General features: G+C 42.8%; 1 protein-coding gene across 5 annotated transcripts in view; it reads left to right on the top strand.

Annotated features, from left to right (window-relative positions):
• GARRE1 (granule associated Rac and RHOG effector 1) overlaps positions 1-26,794 on the top strand; it is a 77,535-nt gene that overhangs the window by 26,583 nt on the left and 24,158 nt on the right. For all 5 annotated transcript variants that reach the window (XM_077855653.1, XM_077855663.1, XM_077855688.1 and 2 more), the window contains 2 exons: positions 1,376-2,667; positions 23,808-24,014. In XM_077855653.1, the coding sequence (XP_077711779.1) occupies positions 2,173-2,667; positions 23,808-24,014 (702 nt within the window). In that variant the 5' untranslated portion in view covers positions 1,376-2,172. The remainder of the gene's footprint in view (positions 1-1,375; positions 2,668-23,807; positions 24,015-26,794) is intronic.

Genomic DNA, 26,794 nt, shown 5'->3' with positions numbered 1-26,794 from the left:
AGGTGCCAAACCGCTGCGCCACCCAGGGATCCCCCTTTGCCCTCTTTTAATTAGGTTCTTTTTCAAAATATTTATTTATTTATTTGTTTGTTTGTTTATTTATTTATTTATTTATTTATTTATTTATTTATTTATTTATTTATGAGGGAGAGAGAGTGCAAGGGGCAGGGATAGAGAGAGAAGAAGAGAATCTCAGGCAGACTCCTGCTGAGTATGGAACCTGTGTGGGGCTCAATCCCATGACCATGAGATCTGACCTGAGCCAAAGGCAGATGCCAAACTAACTGAGCCACCCTGACACCCCAAAACATTTTTAATTTTGATGAAGTTCAGCTTACCTACTTTTTTTTGTTGGTGGTAGATAATGGAAAGAAAGAAAACCTAGTTATCAATAAGTAGGCCAAACTATATTTAGTGATCATGTGGTTTGAAGTTTAATTTAGAACAAATATAACACTCAGTAAAATAGACTTGAACTCTTGTTATGTTTGGGAGAACAAATAGTTCAGACAAATGTGAACCCCGATGTTAGCTATGTGAGAAGAACCCCACTACTCCACTGTTGAAGGTATCAGAAACTAAAGCCAGAGATATCCAGATGTTGCTATTGGAACCAATCCAGAGCCAGGGGTTCTATAGGAGCTACCCCAGGGGGTAAGACCTAGCACACCCTGCCAAGCTTCTCTTTGAACATCCAGAGGGGAGCTGGGTAGGGTGAGAAGAATCCTGTCTACAGACCTCTCTTCAGCCACTCACTACTCCAGGCTCTGTCTGTGCACTGCACTTTGGCCCATCTGGGAATCCTGAGTAGACCCCAAGCCATGGTGCTTCCAGGCCTTGTTGTGGTGGTCCCTTGACCTGGTGAGCCCCACATATCCCTTTTGGGCTTGTCAAAACCTGTCCTACGCTCAAGGTTTAGGTCAAAGGAACATTTCCTTTATTATCGCCTTCCTGATTTCTCCCTCTCTTTTCCAGTCTCCCTTAAAGTTTTGGGAGTGCTGTAGTTGTTGACACCCCTCCCCATGATCTGGGTACTCTCCTGATCCTCTTGCAGATTTATGAACTCTTTGAGGAAGAATCAAGGGTATGTCAAACACAAACACAAGTCCAGGCCCCATTAGCCTCAGCTGTGGAGTGGTTGGTGTGGAATCAAACTATTTGCCCTATTGTACTATTTGTACAACATGAGGAATTTTCTAGTAGTCGTCATGTTGTAGTTGAACTCTCAGTGTCGCACCTGCTTTGGTAAGGTTATATATGATTTCCTATTCACTTAAACCCACCTTTATGTATTGTAGCATTTCAAGAGTTAATGTTTCGGAATTACTCATCGTCCTGTAACTTTCCTAACTTTATCTTATTTTCCCCCTCACAGGAAATGACTTAGAGGCCTTACAAATACATCTGTGCATTCTTGCTTCAGACTTTACAATTGAGGGCCAACCCAGTCTGGAAGCACCTCTTATTACTGTTACAAGGAAACTGCTACCTCAGCAAACAGAAGGGAAGGAGGAGAAGACTTGTAATAACAAATGCCATTTTTTAAAAAAACACTTGTTTTCAGAAAATATTAAAGGAAATTTGGAAATTTTTCCCATTGAGAAGAAGCTTTGCAGGTGAATGGATTTGGCAGGCGGGCTCTGTCAAAATTCTGAAGCGGTTTGCTCTTCCTTCTTAAGGACTTAGTGTGAAGTAACTGTACTGCTTTTTAAATTGCTGTTGATCAGCTTGTGGGTTTTTGGGTTCTAATTTTTCTGGTATATTGAAGATACATTATATTACATTATATTACATTTTTTAAAGTTAAGTTATTTTTCTGCCATTGTAAATACAAGTATCAAAATATTCTTGCAAAGCAATTATAGGTAAACATTTTTCTCGGCAAGCATATCTTTTTATTAAGAGAGTGGAATGCTAACAGTTCTTATACAGCATTTTGGACACACTTGTATTTTTTGTCAGCAGTCCTGTCTACACTGAAAATACTAATTATACATACTTGTTCTCACATCTACGTTGGATCACATGGTCACCTGCCTCCTGGAAATGCCTTTTTCAAAACTTAGATTTGCAGAACTCCGCTATTTTTATACCTAGCTACAGCTTGGGGGAAAAAAAAAGGAATCAGAACCCTGCCCTCTGCTCAGTCACTGGGACAGTTCTCCCTCCCGCATGTATTGCTGCAGTGCCCAGGACAGTAAAATGGACTACAAGCGGCGCTTCCTGCTTGGCGGGTCCAAGCAGAAAGTGCAGCAGCACCAGCAGTACCCGATGCCTGAGCTGGGCCGAGCACTGAGTGCTCCCCTGGCGTCGACGGCCACCGCTGCCCCTCTGGGCAGCCTGACTGCTGCAGGCAGCTGCCACCATGCCATGCCCCACTCCACTCCCATCGCTGACATCCAGCAGGGCATCTCCAAGTACCTGGATGCCCTCAACGTCTTCTGCCGTGCCAGTACCTTCCTCACAGATCTCTTCAGCACTGTGTTCAGGAACTCTCACTACTCCAAGGCCGCCATGCAGCTTAAAGATGTACAGGAGCACGTCATGGAAGCAGCTAGTCGGCTGACTTCCGCCATAAAGCCCGAGATCGCCAAGATGCTGATGGAACTTAGTGCTGGGGCCGCAAACTTTACAGATCAGAAGGAATTCAGCCTCCAGGACATTGAGGTAGAGTATCTTCTGTGTCGTACTTGGGTGGGAAAATGTGTTCCAGGGGTAAGTGAGAATGTCCCCTTAGTGTTTCCCAAATTATCACAATGGTGATCGTCATCTTCTTTCTGTTGATACCTTGTCCTTGTAAAAAAATTTGCACATGCCAGGTTCTGAATTGCTTTCATTTCCAATTAAGTAGGTTAATAGACTGTGAAACAAACAAATCAGCCTGTATTTTATGTTCTTTAAATTTTGAAGTTGAAACTTAATTTCCAAATAACATCCTGTTAAAAGTACCTAGTCGGGGCTGAAATTTCTAAATTTCTAAATTTAATTTTTTTTAAATTTTTATTTATTTATGAAAGTCACAGAGAGAGAGAGAGGCAGAGACATAGGCAGAGGGAGAAGCAGGCTCCATGCACCGGGAGCCCGACGTGGGATTCGATCCCGGGTCTCCAGGATCGCGCCCTGGGCCAAAGGCAGGCGCCAAACCGCTGCGCCACCCAGGGATCCCCTCTAAATTTCTAAATATTTGTGAATTGTCATTATATAGAACCATTGGTTTAATGTAGGAAGTTCACACATGTTTACAGGATAAATCATTTTTCCAGTTCTACATTCGTAGTTGTTTACATTTGGATGTGTGTTTGATTCTTATGGTTAAACATTTCTTAGGAGCTTTGATAATCAAAATGAAATGTCCTCCCTCTTTCAGGGTTCTAGATTAGAATGTAAGATTAGAATACAAATTTTGGGGGCACCTGGGTGGCTCAGCCAGTTGAGCATCTGCCTTTGGCTTAGGTCGTGATCCTGGGGTCCTGCAATCAAGGCCCACATCAAGCTCACTGCTAATAAGCTTCTCCCTCTACCTCTTCCTCTGCTTGTACTTTGTCTCTCAAATAAATAAATAAATAAATAAATAAATAAATAAATAATCTTAAAAAAAAAAGAATACAAATTTCCTTCAGAATAAAGGTGACTTTTTTCCTTCCTTCATTTAGGAAATCATTTATTCAACTGATCTGCTACCAGATTAGTGTCACTAATTATTACAACTGCTAAATTTTAAAAATTATTGTTATCTGCTTGGAGAGTTCTTCTGAGTTTGATGTCTCAAGTCCTTTATATTTTAGTAGCACATCAGAGATTAGGTTCCTGGATGCTAGGAGAGAGAATGTCCCTTTCACCCTGGGGCTGAATTTGATGTTGGGAAATCATATCTTCAAGCCAACCCTGAAGGTTGGGGTAGCTAACCAAGCTAATTTATACTTGTGTGGATTTTGAAAAAAGGGTAGGCTATTAAGGGATATGACTAATTTTTATTGTGTTTAAAAGTGATTTTTAGACATTTCCAAAAGAGTTTAGAACTATATTTGAGGGACATCTGGCTGGCTCAGTCAGTAGAGCATGTAACTCTCAATCCAAGGTCATGAGTTGAGGCCCCGTGTTGGACATGGAGCCTGTTAAACCAAAAAGAGAGAGAGAGAGAGAGAGAGAGAGAGAGAACTGTACTTGAAAAGACAGTATTATTGGTATAAATTGGGGGTCATCAATTTTATTTTTTGTACAGAACAAATAGTAAATTCTAGGAATCATGGACCACGTGTGGTCTCTGTCACATCATGTTTTTTTTTAAATAACCCTTTAAAAATGTAAAAACCAGTCTTAACTTGCAGACCTATCTGTTGAACTGGATTTGGCCCATTGACTGTAGTTTGTTGAGTCTGCTGATGTAAATGTATAATGGTCTCCTTGGGTCATTCTCTATATATATTTTTTAAGATTGTATTTATTTATTTATTCATGAGAGACACACAGAGAGAGAGGCAGAGACACAGGCAGAGGGAGAAACAGGCTCCATGCAGGGAGCCCAATGTGGGACTCGATCCCAGGACCCTGGGATCACACCCTGAACTGAAGGCAGATGCTCAACCACTGAGCCACCAGGCCTCCCAAGGGTTATTCTATTTTGAATCTGTCCCAGGTATATTTTACATTTCTGATTATTTCTATGATTACATCTTATATTCAGGGAAATTACCATTTTGAAGTGTTTTTAAAATGGCTTCTGATAGTTTAAAGTATTTTTTTGAGTAACACGTGTAAAGCATACATAAAGCATTTTTTGGGAATATATGCTTTTCAAAAGAAATTCAAAGAGTGAAACAGAACGGGATGTTTGTTTGAAAATAAACGGGATATTTATTTATATGAATAAATAAATAGAATCTTAAAAAGAAAAAGAAAAAAAAAACTAAGGCCAAACGCTTTTATTTATTTTTAAAAAGATTTTATTTATTTTTTCATGAGAGACAGAGAGAGAGGCAGAAACACAGGCAGAGGGAGAAGCAAACTCCCTGCAGGAAGCCCGATGTGGGACTCCATCCCAGGACCCCGGGGTCACAACCTGCGCTGAAGGCAGATGCTCGACCATGGAGCTACCATGTGCCCCCAAATGCTTCTATTTTAACCTGAACATCATCGAACCCTTTTTCAGGCCGTGCTTCCAGGTGCTGGAGGAGCCAGAGCTAGACACGCATGGCCAGTGCCCTTGCCCCCACATCAGAACCACTAGAGCAGGATGAACCCACCCTGAGGACTAGGGGTTTAGGAGGACACTGGGCTGAAGTTGTACCTCTCTTGGCCCTTCTGCTTCCTTGAGGCCAGCATGAACCACTTGAACTGAGAAGGAGAAATATTTCTAATTGTTGTGGTTTGGAATTTTGACTTGGCTTTCCCCATTGAAATGCGATTGGGATAGCTGGAATACTACCATGTTTTTGTACATACTAGGCTAAACAGGCTTTGGAGGCTAGACTCGAAAGTGCTATTGATGGGTTTTAGAATGTATGGGTGTATTCTAAGTTTCAAACAGCTGACTTATGAGTAAATCCTAAAATGTGGTTGCCAAGCGCAGGCCTACAGACTTTTAACATTTTGCCTTTTCCACAGAGCAGTATTTGTGGTTTCTAGAACTTATGTACTGCCATAGGCCAGTAAGGATGTCATGCTCAGAATGTTCACCAATTCAGATGGAATGGCTGGGCATTTGGGTTTTTTTCCTGTTAGTGTTTTTAGGGTTTTACCAGAAAGGCCGGGAGAGACTCTAACATTCATCCTTGAGGCCTAACAATGCTGAACTTGACGAGCTAGCTGTGGACCTCTGCTGAGAAGCTTAGTCCCGGACTGTGAGGGAGGAAAACTCTGAACTCAGTGTTCAAATGCTTGACCACCCCCCACTTTTTAAAGATTTTATTTATTTAAGAGAAAGAGAAAAGAGAGCATGAGTAGAGGGGAGGGGTGAGGGTGGGGGTGGAAGGAGAAACAGACTCCCAGTCGAGCAAGGATCCCAGGACTCTGGGATCATGACCTGAGCCTAGGACAGCCACTTAACCGACTGAGTCTCCCAGGCGTCCCTCAAATGCTTGGCCATTTTAAACCTAAGAGAAAGCACCAATCCCACTGTCTTCTCCCTAAAGGGTTCTCAGAGATGCCTCTCATGTTCCTTACTTACTGTCAGGTTTGGGATATGCTCATTGATCCTGGTGCCTATGTCTAGAACTCCATTTACTTTGTGCTCTGGGGCAAGCAGGGTGTACATGGGTCCTATCCCATCTGTACTGGTCAATGACTTGCCCCTTACCCTGGTGCTTCAGCCCTCACAGTCTCACTGTTAAAAACTCACTGTCAAAAAAAAAAAAAAAAAAAAACTCACTGTCAGAGAGGTGAGCTGTGACCATGGTGTTTCATTAGGTAACGGGAGCCTGTGACACTGTTATGGGACATGGAGTCAGAAGACCTAGACTTAGAAAATGACTGCTGCTTACTGTCCGCACAGCCTTGAGCAAATCTTCCAATATCAAAAAAAAAAAAAAAAAAAAAAAGAAAAATCTCCCAATATCTCTAAGCCCCATTTTGCCCATCTATAAAGTGGAATTACCAGGGTGCCTGGTTGTCTCAGTTGGAAGAGCATGATTCTTGATCTCAGGGGTGTCGGTAGAGACCTGCTATCTGTCTTTTCTCTTTGAATCTGTGAGCATCTCCACTGGTGATTCTTCAGATTGTGTTAATTCCAGTATTCCTGTAAAGTGCCAGGCTAGCTAAAATGAGTGGTTAATTTCTCTTTGATTTTATCTACCTCAATACTCTTTGTTTGTAGAAATCTGTTATCCTTTACAATTAAACCATGTAGTTCATAGGAAAGCAGTATAGAGGGCCGCCCAGGTGGCTCAGCTGTTTATTGCCTCCTTCAGCCCAGGGCATGATCCTGGAGACCCAGGATCGAGTCCCACATCAGGCTCCCTGCATGGGACCTGCTTCTCCCTCTGCCTGTGCCTCTGCCGCTTTCTCTCTCTTTCTGATCTCTCATGAATAAATAAATAAAATCTTTAGAAAAAAAATAATAAAGCAGTATAAATAGTCCTGTAAAATGGTTTTCTATTTATTAGAAACTTATAAATGTCCACCTCTTTTTACAAGGATCTGTCACTTGTCTTAAATTCTTTTTCAGCACAAATGTAAGAGAATCAAATTGACTTGTGATTCATGCCTTTGTTCCACAGATATTTATTGTACACTTTATTTGTACCAGGTACTGTTCCAGGTGCAAAGGATACAGTAGTGAACAAGATAGAAATTCCTCCTTTCAGGTAGATAAAAGAGGACTGCAATCTTAGATAAGAGGGTTAGAAAAGGCATCACTAAGGTGACATTTGAGTTGTTAGAAAGCAAAATTCAACTGAGTATATTTTAAAGATTTTATTGGCTTTATTCAGCTATTCATGAGTCTGGCAGCATCTCATCTAGCAGATAGAAAGGAGCTCCAAAGAGCTATACAGAATAAAAGGCTTTTTTAGGCAGAAGGGAGTCAGGAAAGAAAGTTTCAAACATAGTGGATTGGCTCGGGCAAGGCCACCTTCCTCTAGGAAGGGGTCCCTCAGGTGGATTACCTCACTAGGTAATCACCTAATCAGATGATTCCAGATTGACAGGTTATAGATATCATTTCTGGGAGAGGCTGAAATTGCAGTCAGGCTAAGTATTAAGTCTTGGTTTGCTGAGGTGGGTCAGAATCTATCTGGGGCTCCTTGTTTCTTTTTTTGAATAAAGACTTGAAGGAAGTGAAGGAATAAGCCCTGTTGATAACCAGAAACAGAGGATTCTGGGCAGAGGCAACAGCTACTGCAAAGTTTCTGAGGCAGGAGGAACCTGAGTGTTTGGAGAGTGGTGAGGACCTATTGTGGCTGAAACAGCAAAAGAGAGAGAACTGGGCATGAGGTCAGAAAGGTCATGAGGTCAGCTTTTGAAGGGAAGGTAGAGGGAGGGCAGCAGGACAGGATCCTTGTGCAGTGAGTGAGCAGTGTTTGTTGTCACTTCCCTGGCTTCCTTCACCCCTTGACTGCTCCAGGGCTCTGGTTTCACAGTGGGGCCTCAGTGTTGGGAGGGTGTGGCCCTCTGGGCAGGTGCTGTGCATTCCAGAAGTCCAGGGCAGCTGTACGGATCCCAGGAGTTATAGTTCTTTAAGGGGACTATATTTTATGTCTTCTGGCAATTTTATTGGCTTTCCAGGTATCACCACCTTGTAAAGGGGCAGGCATACTTTAAATCAAATCTTTATGTAATTGAACTTTGGCTTTCAGTTTGATGCATTGATAAATGTCTTTCGTGTACTGTGTTATTGCCCATGTATCTGAAATAATTCATTTGTGAGCTGACTGATGCTTAAGAACCTTAATTCAGGTATATTAACATTTATTTTGGGTAGATATATGCCAAAAATATTGTAGAGTAACAGTAATGGAAAATATTAGGGACTGGTTTCAAAATATGATTTTCATTAACCTGAAAGGAATAAAAATTGCCTGTTGGTTTGTTTTGTTTTGTTTTGCCTAAAGGTAAAATTCAATGTTACTTCTTTCTTTTCTTTCTGTTTTGACTAGTAGATCTTCCATAATAGACTGTGGAGTAAATGTTTCATAACTGAATGTGCCAAATGAAAATCCGCATTGCTGTGGAAACTGAAGCTCACTTCATAAAAAGCTTATATAGTTCTAGTTTCTAGGCGGTTGCTAATTTCTAGCCACTCTTTTTGGCTTATTCTTTTATTGAGGTGCCTCTTCTATTATCTAAATTGTCTTCAGATTTTAGCCTTTAGAAGAACCTATAATTAGTTTAAGCAGTTGGAATTTGAGTGATTTTGTAAACTTCATTGTGGAACAACAAGATTTACTGTGTGCCAAGCCCATTCTATGTGGGTGGAAGCCACCAGGGCCAGAGGGCATCTGCCACTCCAGAGGCACTGGATCCTTTGATTTTGATTGGCCAAGACACACTGTGCAACCAACTCATTATTCTGAAAATTGCTAATTAAAAGAAAAATAAGGAATTAAGCAAATTTCTCGCTTTTCCAGTACAGCTATTTTTCAGGGTAACCAAATAGCCATAATAGATGGGGGATGTTTCTTCTATTTAGAAGAATCTCAGTATTCTTGTATGTAGAATGGATGATATAATTAGGAAAGTCACTATCTTGCACACATAATGAATTAACTGACTCAGGCAAGTGGTCAACAATGGAGGATAAAACCAGTTGGTAAAAGGTCATCAGAGAACTTCATAAGGGAAAGATCAGGCTTTTCCCACCCAAATCCATTGGTCTACCTCAACATCACTGAAAATGAGACAACCAGTTATTTGATCATGAATCCTAAGAACCACACAGTACCCCCATAGTATATGCTTGCCCTTCTCCATCCCCAGAGTGGGAAGGGACCTGAAATAATCTCATCAATCTTCTTGAATGAATTTCCGGTCTACATAAAATATGGGATGTATTAGAGCAAATTATATAACTGGGTCTTTGGTTGATTGAGATTTTCTTCAAAACATTCCAGCAAAAAAAAAAAAAAAAAAAAAAAAGGTGATGTTGAAGAGAAGGGTGAAAAAAACATGGCAAAATGTTGGTGATTATTGGAGCTTTTTTATGAGTATATAAGGATTTGTTACAATCTCCTTTTGTGTTTGTTTGGACATTTTCCAAGTTAAAGGGAGAGAGAAACTTACATTAGGAGTAGTGTATCAGGAATACTCCATAAATGATTTCATTCCGTGGAGGATTTGTGCATATGAAGTGGTCTTGTAACAGAAAGGGGAGTGTTTAGGAAGACTCTTCTGTTTTTGGTCCACTCAATGAATAGTCCACTTCTGGCACTTCTGATCACCAAATGCCAGGTAGTTCTGGATCAGTTTTAACACTATTTTCCTGAAGTTAGCATCAGACCCCACAGTTTAAGGGCTCAGTCCTACAGGAATGTCCTCCTCCCTTTAGACTCCAATCACAAGTGCTAGGTGTTGTTACCCCTGCTGTAAAGTAGAGGTTCTCATGACCCCCACCTGGGTTCAATTAATTTGCTAGAGCAGCTCACAGAACTCTGAAAAACATTTTACATACTGAATATAAAAGAATGTAACATAAACTCAGGTATGGTTTAGAGAGGCTTGGTGTGAATAACAAAACACTTTATCTCTCTTATCAGAGAAAATTCCAAGGGTTTTAGGAGCTATGTGCCAGGAACCTTGGAAGAAGACCAACATATATATTTCTTGCTATAAATCATAATTTTGCAAGGAATATTATTGAGTAAGTTGTAGTGATGAAATAAATGCAGGTACTCTTCAGAAAAATGAAGAAAATAAAAGTGAATCAAGGAAGAAAATGAGAATAGAGGACCCTCCCACCCCAGGCAGGACCCCTACAGCGGGTAGGAGTCAAGGTGTACTCCTAATTTTGGTGACTAAAATGGCAATGTTTAGGAGAAGATTTAGGAGGAGAAGATTAAAAATGTCACAGTTGCTGAAAAGGTTGAGTGAACGTAAGGGAAATATAAGGTTTGGTGGGAGAATTACAAAAGAGTTCGTGGAGTATAATTTTACATAGAACTAGCTTTCCTGAATTATTCTTTATTCTAAGTGTTTATGGTTACTAGTGGTCAGCTTGTGAGATCTCACAGGATTGGAGAGCAGTCTGTTTGAGCAGCCTCCTTCATCTTTATAAATCAGGATTCTAAGTGTGTGTAAGATGACATTCACCTACAGTCCTCTGAGACCAGCATAGACAGGGTATGTGTCCTCTGCCCCTCCGCACCTCTGGCCAGGGTGGTCTTCCTGCAGAGGGGCTTGTTTGCTGTATCTGTTCCTCCATGAGACTGCGTTTCCTGGCCTTCGAGCTAATGCTGATGTGTCCAGAGCCAGGAAAGTAGAAATAGCCTGATGTGAAAGAACCCCGTGAGTCCTTGCTCATTCCAGGACCCTCGCTGCTGCCGCCCACCCTCCTGGAAAAAATACACAGGAGCTAGCTGCAAGATGGCAGAGATGAGTGAGGATAGTCCAAAGTGCTCTGCGACTTGTGGGCGAGACACACAAATGTGTAGACTGGGACATGAGGTGTGATGCTGTGGGCGGGGGGGATGCAGGTGGAAAATAGCCTCAAGCCTGACTGTCGGTTGCTTCAGTGTTCTCCTGCTCCACTCAGTCTGACAAGACCCCCTCACCCCAGAACTTCCTACCCAGCCTGGAAGCGGTTAGGGCAGGGAGCCAGGTAGGCCCTGGTAAGAATTTAGGTTTTATACGGAATGAAATGGGACTTTTTTAAGGAAGGAGGTTGAACAAGAAGCCGATATGATTGGATTTGTTTTTTAAAAATTATGGCTACAAGTGATGGAAACCAAACTCAAAATAGTTGAATGACAATAAAAGCAAAAAGTCACTAATAAAAAAAAAAAAAAAAAGTCACTAATAGTTACACATGCCGGGCTCTGTTCTGAGACTCTGCACATTACCTCACTGAACACTGTTAATAACCTTATGAGTTGGTATTGTTTATATTTCTATTTTGTGGATGAGGAGACTGAGTTGTGGAGAGGTTAAGCCACTTATCCAAAGTCTCCTTGGCAGATCTAGATTTTAGAACCAGGCTTTAGACTCATTCTGACTCTGGAGTGCAGACTCTTGACTGTAGCACTGAATGGCCTCTCAGCCAAACAATGTATTGACCTAGGAAGCTGAAGAAAATAAGCTCTTTGGGCATAGCTGGATTCAGGGGCTCAAACTGTACCCAAAAGACTCAGCTTTGTCTCTTCTCTCTGCCTTCAGGAATGTTCCCTTGTTTCTAGGCAGACTCTCCATGCCTGAGCCCCCAGCAACTCAGAAGAAGTACCTCTGCTTTCCCTGAGGTTCTGATAGAACTCCAGAACTAAGTCTGGTTGGCTTGGCTTGGGTCACTTTGCCTGTCCTTGGACACTGTGATCAGAGAGGTTAAGCTGACATACTGATTGGCCAGGCTTGACTATATGCCTACCACTCCCCCTCCCCACCCCAGGCTGAGGTGCACACAGAGTCAGCTTCACCCATGCTGAGTGCAGGTAGAGGGGCTCCTGGAGGGGCTGCCTCCAGAGGAGGCTACACCCAGATGAGAGCTAGAGGGAGTTAGAGGATGAGAAACACAGTTATAACCTTACATAAGCAGTGCTAAATTGTTTTGTTTTTCAGGATTTTAGTCATTATGTTTTTCTGTGAAGCCTTCTGTTATATCAGTAAAATTCCATAGTCTGCTTCCTAATGACCATGTATATTCTCAAAATTCTTAAGTAATTTATATTTCAGTAGCTCTAATGAATGAAATAGTATTTTAAAGGTTTTTTTCTATAATATGGAAACCCCATTGATTTATGTCTCCTTGCACGTGACTGAATTCAGTGATTCTAATGTTTCAGTTTACTTGGGGTTTTTGGCATATGTGGTTATGGCATCTGCATGTTTCTTCCCTTCCACTAGTTACGTATCTTGTTGTGTTGACCATAATTTATTTTAAGATTTATTTATTTATTTGAGAGAGAGAGAAAGAAAACTTTTGCAAGCTGGAGGAGGGGCAGAGAGAAAGGGAGAAGGAGAGAAGACTCCCTGCTCAGCGCAGAATGGGGATCCCAGCATGGGTAGGGCTCCATCTCAGGACTGAGATCATGACCTGAGCTGAAATCGAGTATGGACCACTCAACAGACTAAGCCAACCAGGTGCCCCAGCCATAAATTTTAATATATAAAATAATCAGCTTTAAGAGTGAGCATCCCCTGAGACGCCTGGGTGGCTCAGCGGTTGAGCATCTGCCTTTGGCTCGGGGCATGATCCTGGGGTCCCGGGATCGAGTCCCACATCAGGTTCCCTGCAGGGAGCCTGCTTCTCCCTCTGCCTGTGTCTCTGCCTCTCTCTCTCTCTTTCTCTCTCTCTGTGTCTCTCATGAATAAATAAATAAAATCTTAAAAAAAAAAAAAAAGATTGAGCATCCTTGTTTTGGTCCTCATTGTAATGAGAATGTTTTGGATATATTACTGTCGAGTATTGATTTAATTTAGTTTTTCTTATACATGGTGCATACTTATGGTAAAAAAAATTCGAACATTTCTGAATAGCATAAGTCTCTTCCAAAAATAGTGATTCTTCTTTCCAATTCTACGCCAGTCCCAGATATAACTAATATTGTCTTCTGTATCTATGCAGATGGCAGCAAATAAATATGCACACTGAAACATATAAGGAAATTATTCCTTTACACATGTCTCTAAACAGCATACCCATTAATTACAATAGAGGTTCTTAGTTTGAAAGAATAAGCATACAGTTCCAAGCCATAACAAATGTTATACCTGACTGTTCATCCATGGATGAGTGTGTTGCTCACAGGAAAGCCTTGTGTAGTGTCTAGACTTCCTTTCTCCACAATAGTTGTGATCTCCCCTTGTCTATTAGTGATGTCACTCTCAAAATAATCTCAAAGTTTGTAGCGGGTGTCTGTGGGTTGGCTGCAGAAGAGCCATCCAGGGAAAGTAAGCAGGAAAAGTTTTTTGGGGAAGAATCAGATGTCATTTGTATTTTTGATATCCTGCCCTCAGCCCTGTAGTCACCATGCTGCTCCTGGCTTGGCCTGGCACTTAAAAAAAAAAAAAAAAAAATTATGTATTAGAGCATGAGCAGGGGAAGAGGCAGAGGGAGAAGAAAAGAGAGAGAATCCTCAAGCAGATTCCTCACTGAGTGTAGGGCCCAACATGAGGCTTGATCCCAGGACCCCAAGATTATGACCTGAGCTGAAATCAAGAGTTGGACACTCAACCGACTGAGCCAGGTGCCCCTTGGCTTGGCACTTTTATGTGGAGGGTAGCAACTGCTTTCTTCCCTTCTTTCAACAAATACATGAGAGGGATTATCTACTGTGTCCCAGGCACTGAGAATGCAACCAAGAGCAAAACAAAGACCTACTCTCATCCAGCTTAGCTCCTGGGTGGGAAAGTAGACAAAAAAAAAAAAAAAAAAAAAAAATTTTAATAGCACATACAAATGGAATGTCAGGTAGTGGGGAGTGCTGCAAAGAGAAATGAAGACAGATTGAGGGGGGCAAAGAGAGGTAAAGGAAAGGCCGAGGTTGGGACATTTGAGCAAAGACTGTCAGAGCGACAACCATACAATTCCAGGGGGAAGGATGCTCCAGATAGGGTAGTGGTTCATTCACCAGTGGGTCAGGATGGGCTCTCACTCAGAGGACACTTGGCAATGTCTAGAAGTATTTTCAATTGTCATAAAAATGACATCTCCCTTTTTTTTCCATGCTAGGGATGGGGTAAGAGGAGTTTCACTCATTGAGAAGAACTTGAGTGTTACCCCAAAGGGCCCAGAATGGTTTTAAGGAGCAGGTTTGAACTTGCATACAAAGGAGTCGGAGTTTTACTAACTCACTGTATATTCTTGGGACAAATTTTTGCCATCTTTTAAGACCTTAGTCTCCTTCTCTGCTTCTGACCAGTATCCCATCCTTCCTATCCCACACATATACACCCATGATGGGATGGTGTTTCTGTAGGAAGTATGGAATATCAGGTAACCAGACTCAGGCCCCAGATCCCGAAAGGACATAAGTTTGCAGGAGCACAAAGCTCTTTGATTTATCTGATTATCAATTCAAATTTATTTGGAGAAGGCAGAATGTTGGTATTTCTTTCCTTACAGCCTGTCAGGTTGTATTTCATTCTTGCAGCAGAGCAGAAGTGTGGGTATTCAAAAGCTCCCCTCTGGTGCCACATTCACACTCTTCTGCAGCCCTTGGTCTCTCAGAAGTCACCCTAAGAGGAAGGGATTTCCCTCTTCTTTTTGGTTTAAAAGAAAAAAAAAAAACAGTAAAGATTTGAAAATGTATTCAAAACAGTATGATCTGAGAGGTTGTGGTTACTGCAGCTCCAACCAGTACTGCTCACATCTCACAAGTAAAGACCAGCAGTGCTGCTGACAACACACGGACAACATGCAGCACTGCATGGGACAGCCCCCCTACAACAGTGAAGTCTCTGGCTCCCAATGTTAACAGTGTTGATGTTGAGAAACCCTGAGGTAGTGGGAACTGACTTGTGGAAGGCTTGAGGCAGGAGCTGTGCTCAGAATTTTTGAGGAACAGCAAAAAAGCAGGGCGACTGAACTCAGATAAGGATAGGAAAAAAGTTCAGAGAGTAGTCAGGGGCCAGATCACACAGGATATTTGTAGGACAGAATGAGGACTAGGGATTTTCTTCTGATCGCAGTGGAAAGCCATTGGAAGATTTTGAGCAGGGGAGTGCAATAATCTGATTTCTGTTTTACAATAATCTGTTTCCTGTGTGGAAAATAGATTCTAGGGAAGAGAGGAGATGCCATTAATCGTCTCCCAAAAGCCAATCTCCCCTTCTTCCTTAGCAACACAACTCTGGGTTTGTGTTATGTTTTCAGGCATATTGTGCCTGGAAAAGAGACCATATTTCAGCCTTCCTTATACCTGGGAGTGACTTGAATAAGTTCTGGTCTGTGAAGATGTAACTAGAGATTTGGGATGAGTCTATGGCTCCAGTTTGCTTCTGTCGAGAACGCAGGCAAATGGCTGACCATCATTTAGCCATTTAGACCTATAAGACAATTAAAGAATGTGGGCCTTGTTTGAGGATGCAGAGCAGAAAGATGGGAACTGGGTTCTTTGTGATACCCAGGAGTCCCCATCCCAGCTCTGGACTGCCTAACCCTAGGTTTAGTTTTACCTTAGAAAGAAGAAAGAAGTAAACATTACTTTTGCTTAAGCCATTGCATTTGCTGTTGTTGTGGTTAGATAGACCTAATCCTAATTGAATGGAAGAGGAAGATCAGTTAAGAGGTTATTATAGTAATTAATCCAAGTAAGAGATGATTGTAGCTTGAATGTTAGCAGAGGAGGTGACTGGAAGCAGTTGTACTTGTTTTTAAGTGTACAGCTCAGAGGCATTAGGTACATTCCTACTGTTGTGCAACCTTCCTCATCCATCTCCAGAATGTTTTCATCTTCCCAACTGAAACCCTGCTCCCTTTAAACAATAACTCCCATTCCACCCTTCTCCCAACCCCAGGAAACCACCATTCTACCTTCTGTCTAGGTACCTCATATAAGTGGGATTGTACAATATTTGTCTTTTTGTAACAGGCTCCTTTCATTTACCATTATGTCTTTAAGGCTCATTCATATTGTAGCATGTGTCAGAGTTTCCTTCCTTTTTAAGGCTGATTAATATTCTAGCAGTTTCATTTAAATGTAGCATTGTGGGACATGTGTGTGCATGCATGAGAGAAAGAAAGAAGATTCAAAGATGACTCCAGGGTTTATCCCACGAGCACTTGGCCCACTGGTAGTGCTCTTTACTGAGATGGGGAGCAGTGGGGCAAGAGTAGGTTGGAAAAATAGGTCTGTAGTGCCTATTAGACATCCCAGGGGCAATGTCAAGTAGATAGTTGGATATACAAATTTGGAGTTCAAGGCTGAGGGCCAGACAGGAGATAGGAACTTAGGAACAGTTGAGTCAATAGATGGTATTTAAAGTTGTAAAACTGGACCAGGACATCAAGGAAGTGAACATAACCAGAGAACCAGAGGGAGAATCCAATGACGAGTGAGCCCTGCGGCACTCCAGTATTTAGAGGTGAGGAAATGACTCGGAAGGAGCCTAGGGGGTCTGCTGAAGGAGCAGCCAGAGAGTGAGATAGAGATGGAGCAGGTGCAGTGTCTTGAAAGCCAAGAGAAGCAAGTGTTTCAGGAAGGGGAGAGGGGCCCACTGTCCCAGATGCTGCTGAGGGGAGGTGAGAGACCGGCTTCCCCACCTCAGCCCAAGACTCCTGAGTGATATTTGATAATTATCCTGATTAGTTAAGATTTATAGCAATGTAACTAAAACTTCCTATGTTGCATGATAATAAATTGTTGATATATTTTCTTTTGGAAAGCACGCTATAAGACAGAACATATAAACAATCTAGTGTTACCAAAAAACCCACTTATACATACAAATATAGGCTGTACAGGAAACATGTAATCAGTGGTTATATCTATTTAGTGATATTTGGTAGATTTTTATTTAGCTGATCTTTTTTCCCTCTAATTTATTTACAGTGATTATGCATTACTGATGTGTTAAAGGTTTTGTGCACCAGAGTGCTCTGCCCATGAAGTAGTTCTGAAACTGTCTCTGTTGATATTTTCACCAGCAGGCGAGAGCAGCGTGTCCAGAGCCAGAATATAATCTTGTGTGAATAATTAGCATTTGGTGTTGGCGCAGCCACCCTTGGGCACGTGTTAGCTTTTCTTTCGTTTCCTTGTTCTCTCTCCTATACATAGCATGGCAACTTGCTCTAGGTTAATACCGACTGCAAAGAGATTTTTGTTGTTTTGTTAGTTGCTTTTTAAAAAAATTTTAAATATTTAAACATTCACTGTAATCGGTTTTAAGTCAGACTATACATAGTTTCAGTAAGTTTGTTTTTTGCATTTTTATACTGTAATCTAATCTTTGCAAAGCACTTTCCATAGCCTGGGCATGGTCCACTGCATTCTCTATTTCTCTGGAGACACATTTAGGTCTCTATATTACATTCTGGTCTATTGGTTAGGTCATTATGTAATAACTCTGGAATTATCATACGAACAAAAGAGCAAGGTTGAGGCTACTTGGAACCAACTGTTAGGTTTAAGGTAAAAGTAAATATTGCGGAGGAAGAAATGATTGAATGACTTTGGAATTTCTAGTAAAAGCAGCCAATCCAGATTGATTTCATTTCATTCACTCTAGACTTTTAAACTGATCAGAAATAAATGCTAGAATTCCTGGAAATGTTTAACAGTATGGTATATGTGATAGTTTTATTTGTTCTTCACTCTGGGGATGTGAGAAAGACGGATTGTTAAATGAGGTTGAATAGAAAATGAACTTGGTGAGACATGGTGTGTTTTAATATGAAAATCACAAGGCATGTTGGGAGATGGAGTGGATTTGGGCATTCTATCATCCCAACACAGGCATATATTCAGGGCTGAGTCAGGCCTTGCTTGGCCCTAGAACAGTGGTGACTAAAACCAAATTTTGAAATATTCTAGGAAGGTAGAGTTCCATTGATCCTCAGCATCAGTGGTGATACAGAAAGGTGGTCTTTTGGGATTCAGAATACGGTGACCTTAAACTGAAATCTGTTTTAATTAACAAAATGTTCAGATTAAAAGATCACCAAAAAGAAAAGGTTTTCTGATTCTATCCATCAGCATAATACCCTTAGCAGCAGATGTGGTATGTGTACATGGATATGAGAAAGTGAACTCATACCCTTTCCCGCCATCATCAGGGAGTCCAAAAAACAGTTTCCTTTTAGTAGATCCTTGATGGCTGTCTATAATCCAAAATGCTCTGTGGACATTGAGAGGCAGGAGTGGCAAGTTCGCTGATGGTCTATATTCAGGAATTGGGCCTTTATAGGAATTTAAGTCACATTTAAAGGTTTCTCTTGGCATGCCTGGGTGGCTGAGCAGTTGAGCGTCTCCCTTCGGCTTCGGTCGTGATCCCAAGGTCCTGGGACTGAGTCCCGCATCGGGCTCCCTGAATGGAGCCTGCTTCTCTCTCTGCCTGTCTCTGACTCTCTCTGTGTGTCTCTCATGAATAGATAAATCTTAAAAAAAAAAAAAAGTTTCTCTTAATTCAGAAGTCTGATATTGGCCTGAAATTCTATATTTTATTTATTTAAATAATCTCTACACTCAAGCTGGGGTTCAAACTCACAACCCTGAGATCAATCCCATAGTCCAGTCCGCACGCTCCTCCAACTGAGCCAGCCAGGTGCCCCTAGATTAATCTTTTAAAAATGCAAATGTCAATTAATTCTGATTGCTTTATTTGAAATTCTTAAATGAGACTGATGTCCTAAAGAACTGAACAGATGTTTTTGGGTTTGAAATTCCTCAAGAGGTAAGAGAAGCTGCTCTTTTTCCCAAGCCTCTGGTACCCTCTCCTCTTTCACATTGCTGTTCCCAGCCAGTCTTAGGAGCTGCTCTCTGCTGTGGAATCATAAACTTTGAGACTCATGCCACCTAGGAGTGCCACAGGCTACCCCACTCGATACTCTCGTCCCAGTCCCTTTTCCACCATCAGAGAAGACTGAGCCATGCTTCTCGGTCTCTGTTCCCACCCCAGGGCCTGACACTGTGAGAAAATCAGGGTCCCTGCACCAGGGCTCCTCCTCTCTTCTAAGTAGCCACCTCTATTGTGGCTACATCCTGGATCTTATCATAGGGAGACAGACTGGTCTGGTGCTTAGGAACACACCTTTTGGAGTCACATATCTGGCATCAGATCTCTGCTGTACCTCCTATCCACCTGGATTGGAGCAGGCATTGGAGCAGGCTTCTTTCTCAAAGCTACACTGTTATGATCTGTAAAATGGATGCATTTCTGTTACAGAGTTGCTTTACTGCCAGTAAAGTGCTCTCAGTATGGGCTAAGCACTCAATGAACAGTAGCTGTTGATAGAGCTGTAGTTGTCTGTAGTTGTCTGTCTGCCTTAACCCCAGTGTCTCTGACTGCCTTAAGCATCTGTCCCCCAGATTGTCACCTCTGTTCTGCAGCCTCACTGAATCCCATAGTCCAGGCAGTATTCTCCATATGAAGGACAAAATAGCTGTCCATGGCCCTGAGGTCACATTCTTTCGAATTCACAACTCTAGAGTCTCTATTTCCTTCCAGGTTTGTCAGGGAGTCCCAAGGCCTGGCCCAGTTCTGGGTGGAGGTGTGGATGGGGTCTGTTAGAGGAAGAGACCCAGGCCGAGACAGGAGATGGGCAGAGGCAGGCTGGAGACTAAGCTCTGTCCTCTCTCAAGAGAAGATAGTGTTTATACATCTGTTACTTTAAGCCTTTGAGCAGATATAGCCTATGAAATAGCTTTTCCAAAGTCCAGGGTAGCCACCGATTTGATTGGCTTTTAGTGAATTGTTTACAACACAGATATTTTGTTGCAGCTGTAATGAGGACTAATGCTCCATGTATGGGGTTGGGGGGTGCAGATTGCCAAGCTCTGGTTGTCATCATTTCTTGTTTACAGGGAAGAAATTTAGATAAATGACTCATCCAAGGTCAAACATGTAAAAATGGTGGAGACATCTAGCATCTTTCCCCCACTTCCTCCTACAGCATCCTCCTCCTTCTTCCACCATCCCACCAACAGGGGTGCCTCCCAACCCCATCCTCCCATCAAGCAGAGAATGGTGTCCTATTCTGGACCCGAAGACCCTGCATCAGGCTTTTCCCAGTAGCCCCTGACTTTGCATATTGACTTAGCGGTTTGCTCCCCACCATTAGAAAGTGACCCTGATGGGGTGCCTGGGTGGCTTAGTCTGTTGAGCATCCATCTCTTGATTTCAGCTCAGGTTGTGATTTCAGGGCCCTGAGATCGAGCCCAGTATCTGACCTCGACACTTAGTAGGGAATCTGCTTCTCTCCTTTTCCCTCTCCCTCTCTTGAATAAATAAATCTTTTTAAAAAGAAAGAAGGAAGGGGGCAGCCCTGGTGGCTCAGCAGTTTATGCTGCCTTCAGCCCAGGGTGTGATCCTGGAGACGCGGGATCGAGTCCCATGTCGGGCTCCCTGCATGGAGCCTCCTTCTCCCTCTGCCTGTGTTTCTGCCTCTCTTTCTGTGTCTCAAATAAATAAATAAATAAATAAATAAATAAATAAATAAATAAAATCTTAAAAAAAAAAAAAAAGAAAGAAAGAAGGAAGAGGAAGGTAGCCCTCATGAGGACAAGGACTTGCTCATTGTCTTTCTTGTAGCATCCTTTGGCCTTTTGTCGTGCTTTGTACATATCAGGTATTTGCATATTACATATCTGAACAAATGAGTGACTTAATTGTATTGGTCAGAAGCTGGAAGCTTCTGGACCCCAGAGCAAACAGTACATGGCTTCTCCACCTCCCCCCCCTTCCCTCTTTGCTATAGCTGCCAAGAGTCTGAGCAAGGAGGAGGAGGAAGAGTTTGTGTATCTGAGGAGCCGGCTCCACTCCTCCTCCTGTGTCTGCACTCTGTGGGGCTTCCAGATACCCTCATTCTGGCCTAAGCCAGTCAAGGTTGAGTTTATCAGGTGCCTGGCGTTGGTGTTGCCAGCCCACAGCCGTATCCAACTGGCTCAAGCCAGTTGAAGGCAGTAGGGCACACTGGCAAAAGGCATAGACACTTGAGTCAAGTGACCACTCTGTTACATCCAGTTATTGTTCCCCTGACAAAGTTTTATAACCTTTCTGTGCTTTGGTCTTATTGTCTGTAAAATGGGAATGTTTTCATACAGTTGTTCCTAGGATGAAATGAGGTAATCCATGGTAGATTTTCAGCATAGGTAAAGTACATCGGAGTGTTCAATTAAGGCCAACTGCTAATGTGTACAGTACTAGATAAACGCTGTGTATTCTGTTCATGTCACAGGAGCCTAGGCTTCTAGGTCTGCTTGCTCTGTGTCCTTCACCCTGCCCCATCTGACACAGATCACTGATGGGGAGGAGCTTTGAGGCAGGTATGAGTAGAAACCCAGAGAGGTTTGAGTTGGGAGTTCAGCCTATAATTCTAATTGTTCTCCATAGAGGGCTGATGCTTTGGCATGAGATTTGTGTGAGTTTGTTTGTTTTAGTCTGGCCCTGGTGACTCCCACAGGGGAAAAATCCGAGGGAACAATTGTTACCACTGGGACTTACCACTGGGACTTGTTACCACTCTTTCTCCAGGAAGCAGAGCTCTGACCAGTGGGGATGGAAAAGGACAGCATCTAAAATGTGTGCCGGAAGGTGAGAGGGCCCGACTTGAGTCTTTTTTTTTTTTTTTTAAGATTTTATTTATTTATTCATGAGAGACACAGAGAAAGAGAGAGGCAGAGACACAGGCAGAGGGAGAAGCAGGCTCTATGCAGGGAGCCTGACGTGGGACTCGATCCCGGGTCTTCAGGATCACGCCGTGGGCTGAAGGTGGCGCTAAACTGCTGAGCCACCCGGGCTGCCCCCCGACTTGAGTCTTACTTTGGCTGCTTCAAGGGACAGGACTAGGCCAGGAGGTAGGCACTGGGGTCAGATTTTAGTTCCTTGTAAAGGCAATGGAAACAGTTCCCCAGCCATCACCACCTCTCATGCAGTGCACTGAGTGCTGACAGCAAGTGGGCCCTCTCAGTTGTGCTCCTACCAGTTGAATAAATTGCAAACTCAATGAATAAAGTAATTTCTTGAGTAAGTAATCTGTGTGAACCAATAAAATATGATAGACCCTCCATGGAAAAAATGTGAACGTTATGAAACATAAAAGAGTTAGGGATAGTTTTGTTGTTGTTGTCAAATATAGTGTGGGCAAAACAACTGTAAAAGTTTAGGGGGAAATGTTAGTAATGAAGTTCTCTGCTCACATTGCTTTGCAAGTGGCAAGATCTTGCTCTCCTTTATTATTTTTTTAATTTTTAATTTTTTTAGAGAAGAGGGTTTTTTAAAGATTTTATTTATTTATTTACTTATTTAAGAGAGAGCACGAGTGTGGGGAAGGGCAAAGGGAGAAGGAGAAGCAGACTCCCCACTGAGCAGGGAACCCAACCCGGGGCTTGATCCCAGGACCCTGGGATCATGACCTGAGCCACCATCAGGCACTTAACTAACTGAGCCACCCAGGTACCTCTCTTGCTCTCCTTTAAAGAAAAAAAAAGTAGGAAATCAGAGAGAACACCTTTGTAGCTAGGGTTACCTCAAGAAAGCAAACAGGAAATAACATCAGAGAATGGCTTTGGCCAGTGCCAAGGAAGGCAAATAAATGCGCATTGGTATCTTAAAATATTTATGGTATACAGTATTTTTTGGCATATATAGTTACATACTAACAATATATATTATGTATATGGTATTTTTTAAAGATTTTATTGATTTATCTGAGAGAAAGCGAGAGTGAGCAGGAGATGGGGGGAGGGGCAGAAGGGGAAGTCAGACTCTGCACCGCACTGAGCAGGGAGCACAACTTGGGGCTTGATCCTAGGACCCTGGGATCATGACCTCAGCTGAATGTAGACACTTAACCAACTGAGCGACCCAGGCCCCCTGTAGATAGTATTTTTTAAAATGAATTCCCTACTTTAATTCCCTACTGCTTCATCAACCAACTAACTATTGATATGCATCAGAAGAGTGAGTTTCTACTGTTGTGACAAGTGGAGTCATCCAGTATGTTTTGTTGACTCTCAGAAGACTGGTCTGTCAGCTTTGTTTCCTAAGACTGGAATTATGACATACAGCTATGTTAATAACACTGTTACCAAAATAACCTGTATCTTTGGATTCCGTTTCTAATAGCATGTCTTCTTATAGTCAGACTGACCTTTCAGATTTTCAATCACATGGCTTTTACTCTGCCTTCTGAATGTTATGTGCACATAACTGGAACTGTGGGTTCCTCTGGTTCATTAGGAGCCCAGAGACAATCAGGGTTAGTGTGAGCCAGAGTCTATGTGAGGGGAGTGGAGAACAGGAGTAGGGGGGCCAAGTGGGAACTGGGAAGGCCCATTTGAACCTTGGGGTCTGCTGTTTGGTTGAAACATTTTGACTTGTTGGCATCAGGCACCCAGGGGCAAACATGAGAACAAAGATCTTTCTAAGGCATGGTGACTTTCTAGCTTCCTGTGATTTCAGATCTCCAGGTACTGTTATCTTCTGCTCAAATTGATAATTAACAGTATATTGTACTAATGCACTAGCAACCCACAACCTAAAAAGCCCTGGCTTTCTTGTTTTCACAGGTGTTGGGACGGTGTTTCTTGACAGTGGTGCAGGTCCATTTCCAGTTTCTGACCCAGGCCTTACAGAAGGTCCAGCCTGTAGCCCACTCCTGCTTTGCTGAGGTTGTTGTGCCAGAAAAAAAGAACAGCAGTGGCGGCAGCTTATCTGGCATGAGCCACACACCTGAATTGGAGGAAGCTGTGCGATCCTGGCGGGGGGCTGCCGAGGTAACCCTGACTTGGGGGAGATTGGTGCCCTGTGTTCAAATAGCAGCAGCCCCAGAGGACCTTTGCCTGTTGGTTGCTAAAAGAGGGGTTTTATTTAGAAATGTTAGTCTTAAACTGTTATCGTTAGCTTGTTCATTCACTTAACAGTGAATGCCCACTTTGTGCCAGGCATGGGCCAGGCACCGGGATGACGGCCTCTACTCACTGCCTCCTAAGAGGAAGGGCCTACAAAAACAGGGTGAAAGGGCTGTGATGGAGGTGTGCAGGAGCCCAGAGAAAGGGCCCTGCCTCTGACTAGGAGCAGTGCCGCAAAGCATCAAGGAAGAGGGACCAGGGAGAAGAGGCCAGAGCCTCAGTCTGGAAAGACAGGCCAGAACTGGCTGTGGAGGGTAAGTGGTCAGCTAGGCAGCCAGGTGGGGATGTGACCAGTGACAACACATTCTTGTAGGCATTTTAATACTCCTTTGTGTCCAGGCCGGGGGTGGGAGAGAAGAGGGGTGTGCGGAAAGCCTTTTAGGTCGGGACTTCAACTAGGACTTATTAATGCATTTTACAGAGTAAAAGATAGTTTACAGTTAAGGAGTATCATATTGATTTCTTATATACTGTCTAGTTTGAATCCCTCTGTAACTAAATTGGCCAAGTATTTCATTTCATGTTTTAGAAATCTGCTTTAATCAAATTTTAAGTGTGATTTTGCACACTTTCACACTGTACATTCTTAAATTTTCTTATTATTTCAGTTTTATGCTGTTCTGCAGTGTTATTTCTTTTGAATTTCCTTTCAGTTCCTTTGTCTTGTTGCCTTGCAACCCTCTGTGTCCTATCTGTTGCTGGGCTCCAACCTCCTGATCACAGCTCATATTCATACCCAGTCTTCTCCACTACTCCTGGTGACATCATTGTGCTGAGAACCCAGCGTACAGTGAGGCCCTACGGCACTTCCTTGACCTTCTCCCCTTAACGTTTTTCTTCACCCACTTGAGTCTGCCCACACCTTTCTGCTTACCTGCCAGCCAGTGACCCTGTCCCACATGGCACTGAGAAAACAGAATCCACCTGGCAGCAGCCCCCCGGGTTCTCAGCACCAAAACGATACCGTTCTCCTTCAAACCTTCTTCTCCTCCTTCAAACCCTCTCTTTTCCTCCTTCAAACGCACTTCGCACTTCTCATCATTCCCTCATTACAGCAGAGGAAGTGCCCTCTCCTCCCATCAGGTGCCTGCCCTGTCCACACCATCCCCCGCCCTCAAGGCTTCTGTGGTGGGACCATGTGTGTTCTCTCTTTCCTCTTCAGCACGTTTCCCTCACTACATGAACACGTTTACACAAAATCCTCGTTGTCCTGCCCTGTGTCTCTGCTCTTTTCACAGCCAACTTCTTGGAAGGATTACCCACCTCACCTTTAAGTCGTTCTAAAAAAAGATTATTATGAAACACTTCAAGCATTTAGGAAATGTCACATATACTCTCTTTTAGTTTCATCAGGTGAATCTTAACTCTTTACCAGTTGCTTCATGTCTTTTATTTACTTACTTACTTACTCACTGACTTATTTTTAAGCAGGCTCCATGCCCAATGTGGGGCTTGACCTCACAACCCTGAGATTAAGAGTCGCGTGCTCTTCCGATTGAGTCAGCCAGGTGCCCCTTTTGTGCCTTTTATTTTTAACAGAAAAAAATACTGTTTACAAATGCAGTTGAGTTCCCTTTGCAACTTTTTACTGTCTTACTCACATCTCTTCCTTTGTAGAGATAACTTCTTTTGAATTTAGAGTTTGTGAGTCCTGTGCACATTTTTGTATTTTTACTCTGTATCTCTGTATCCATAGATAATGTTTCTATTTTGCACAATATGAAACTTTATATAAATGACATCATTCAGATGTCAGTGAAATCTGGCTTCCACTCACACAAAAACAAGCATTTTCTTTTCAAGGTCACTAATGCCTTCTGTGTGGCCAAATCCAGGGGAGCATTTGACTCCATTCAGCACTCAGGGCAATGTGGGCCCTTGGACATGTCTCTTCCTGTGGCATCCCTGAACCAGGCATTAACCTCTTGGGTCATCCTCTGAGTCTACTTTGCTAGCTTCTCCTCTTCAATATTACTTAGAAATGTCAGTTTCTCAAAGCTCAGTTCTGGGTGCCCTTCTTCCTGTTAGGTCCAGATAGCCTTGGAGCTTTAAGAACTGTCAGTGTGGTGGGGGTCCTCAAATATGTGTGACCAGTCCACCTCCATGGGCTCCAGGCCCCTGTATTCAGCTCTTACCTCAGGTATCCAGGTAGCCCAGGCTTAGCTTTTCCTCAGATCCCTGGTCCTCCACAGATTTTCCCCATGCTAGCAAGTGCTGCCATCCCACACTGAGTACTTCATGCAAAAAACTGAGATATATCTTCCTGTCTTTTCATCATATCTATGTCCATTCAGTTAGCCCTGCAGGTCCCACGCCCAAAGTATTATTCCAGATCTGTCTCTTTCTGTCATTGCCCTAGTTTAGAGAGTCACTACTCTCCCCTGACACCTGCCGTAACTGGACTCCCTTGCTCTCCTCCTTGTCTTGCCATCCTTCAGCACTCACTCTCCATTTAAAATTGGATAATGTTCCTATTTCCTTAGGGTAAAGTATAGATCCTTCACCACGACCTGCCTCGTCCACACAGTCTGGTTCCTACCTTGCTCCTCACTAGCCTGATCTGTGGCCTCTCTCCCCCTTCCTCATTGGGTTCTAGTTTCTTTACTGACATATCTGTTCATCCATCTCACACTTCAGTTGACTGT

This window comes from Canis aureus, chromosome 1, assembly GCF_053574225.1.
Source record: "Canis aureus isolate CA01 chromosome 1, VMU_Caureus_v.1.0, whole genome shotgun sequence".
Taxonomy (NCBI): domain Eukaryota; kingdom Metazoa; phylum Chordata; class Mammalia; order Carnivora; family Canidae; genus Canis; species Canis aureus.
Note: the sequence above shows the minus strand (reverse complement) of the source record. Positions and strands in the feature narration are given on the sequence as shown.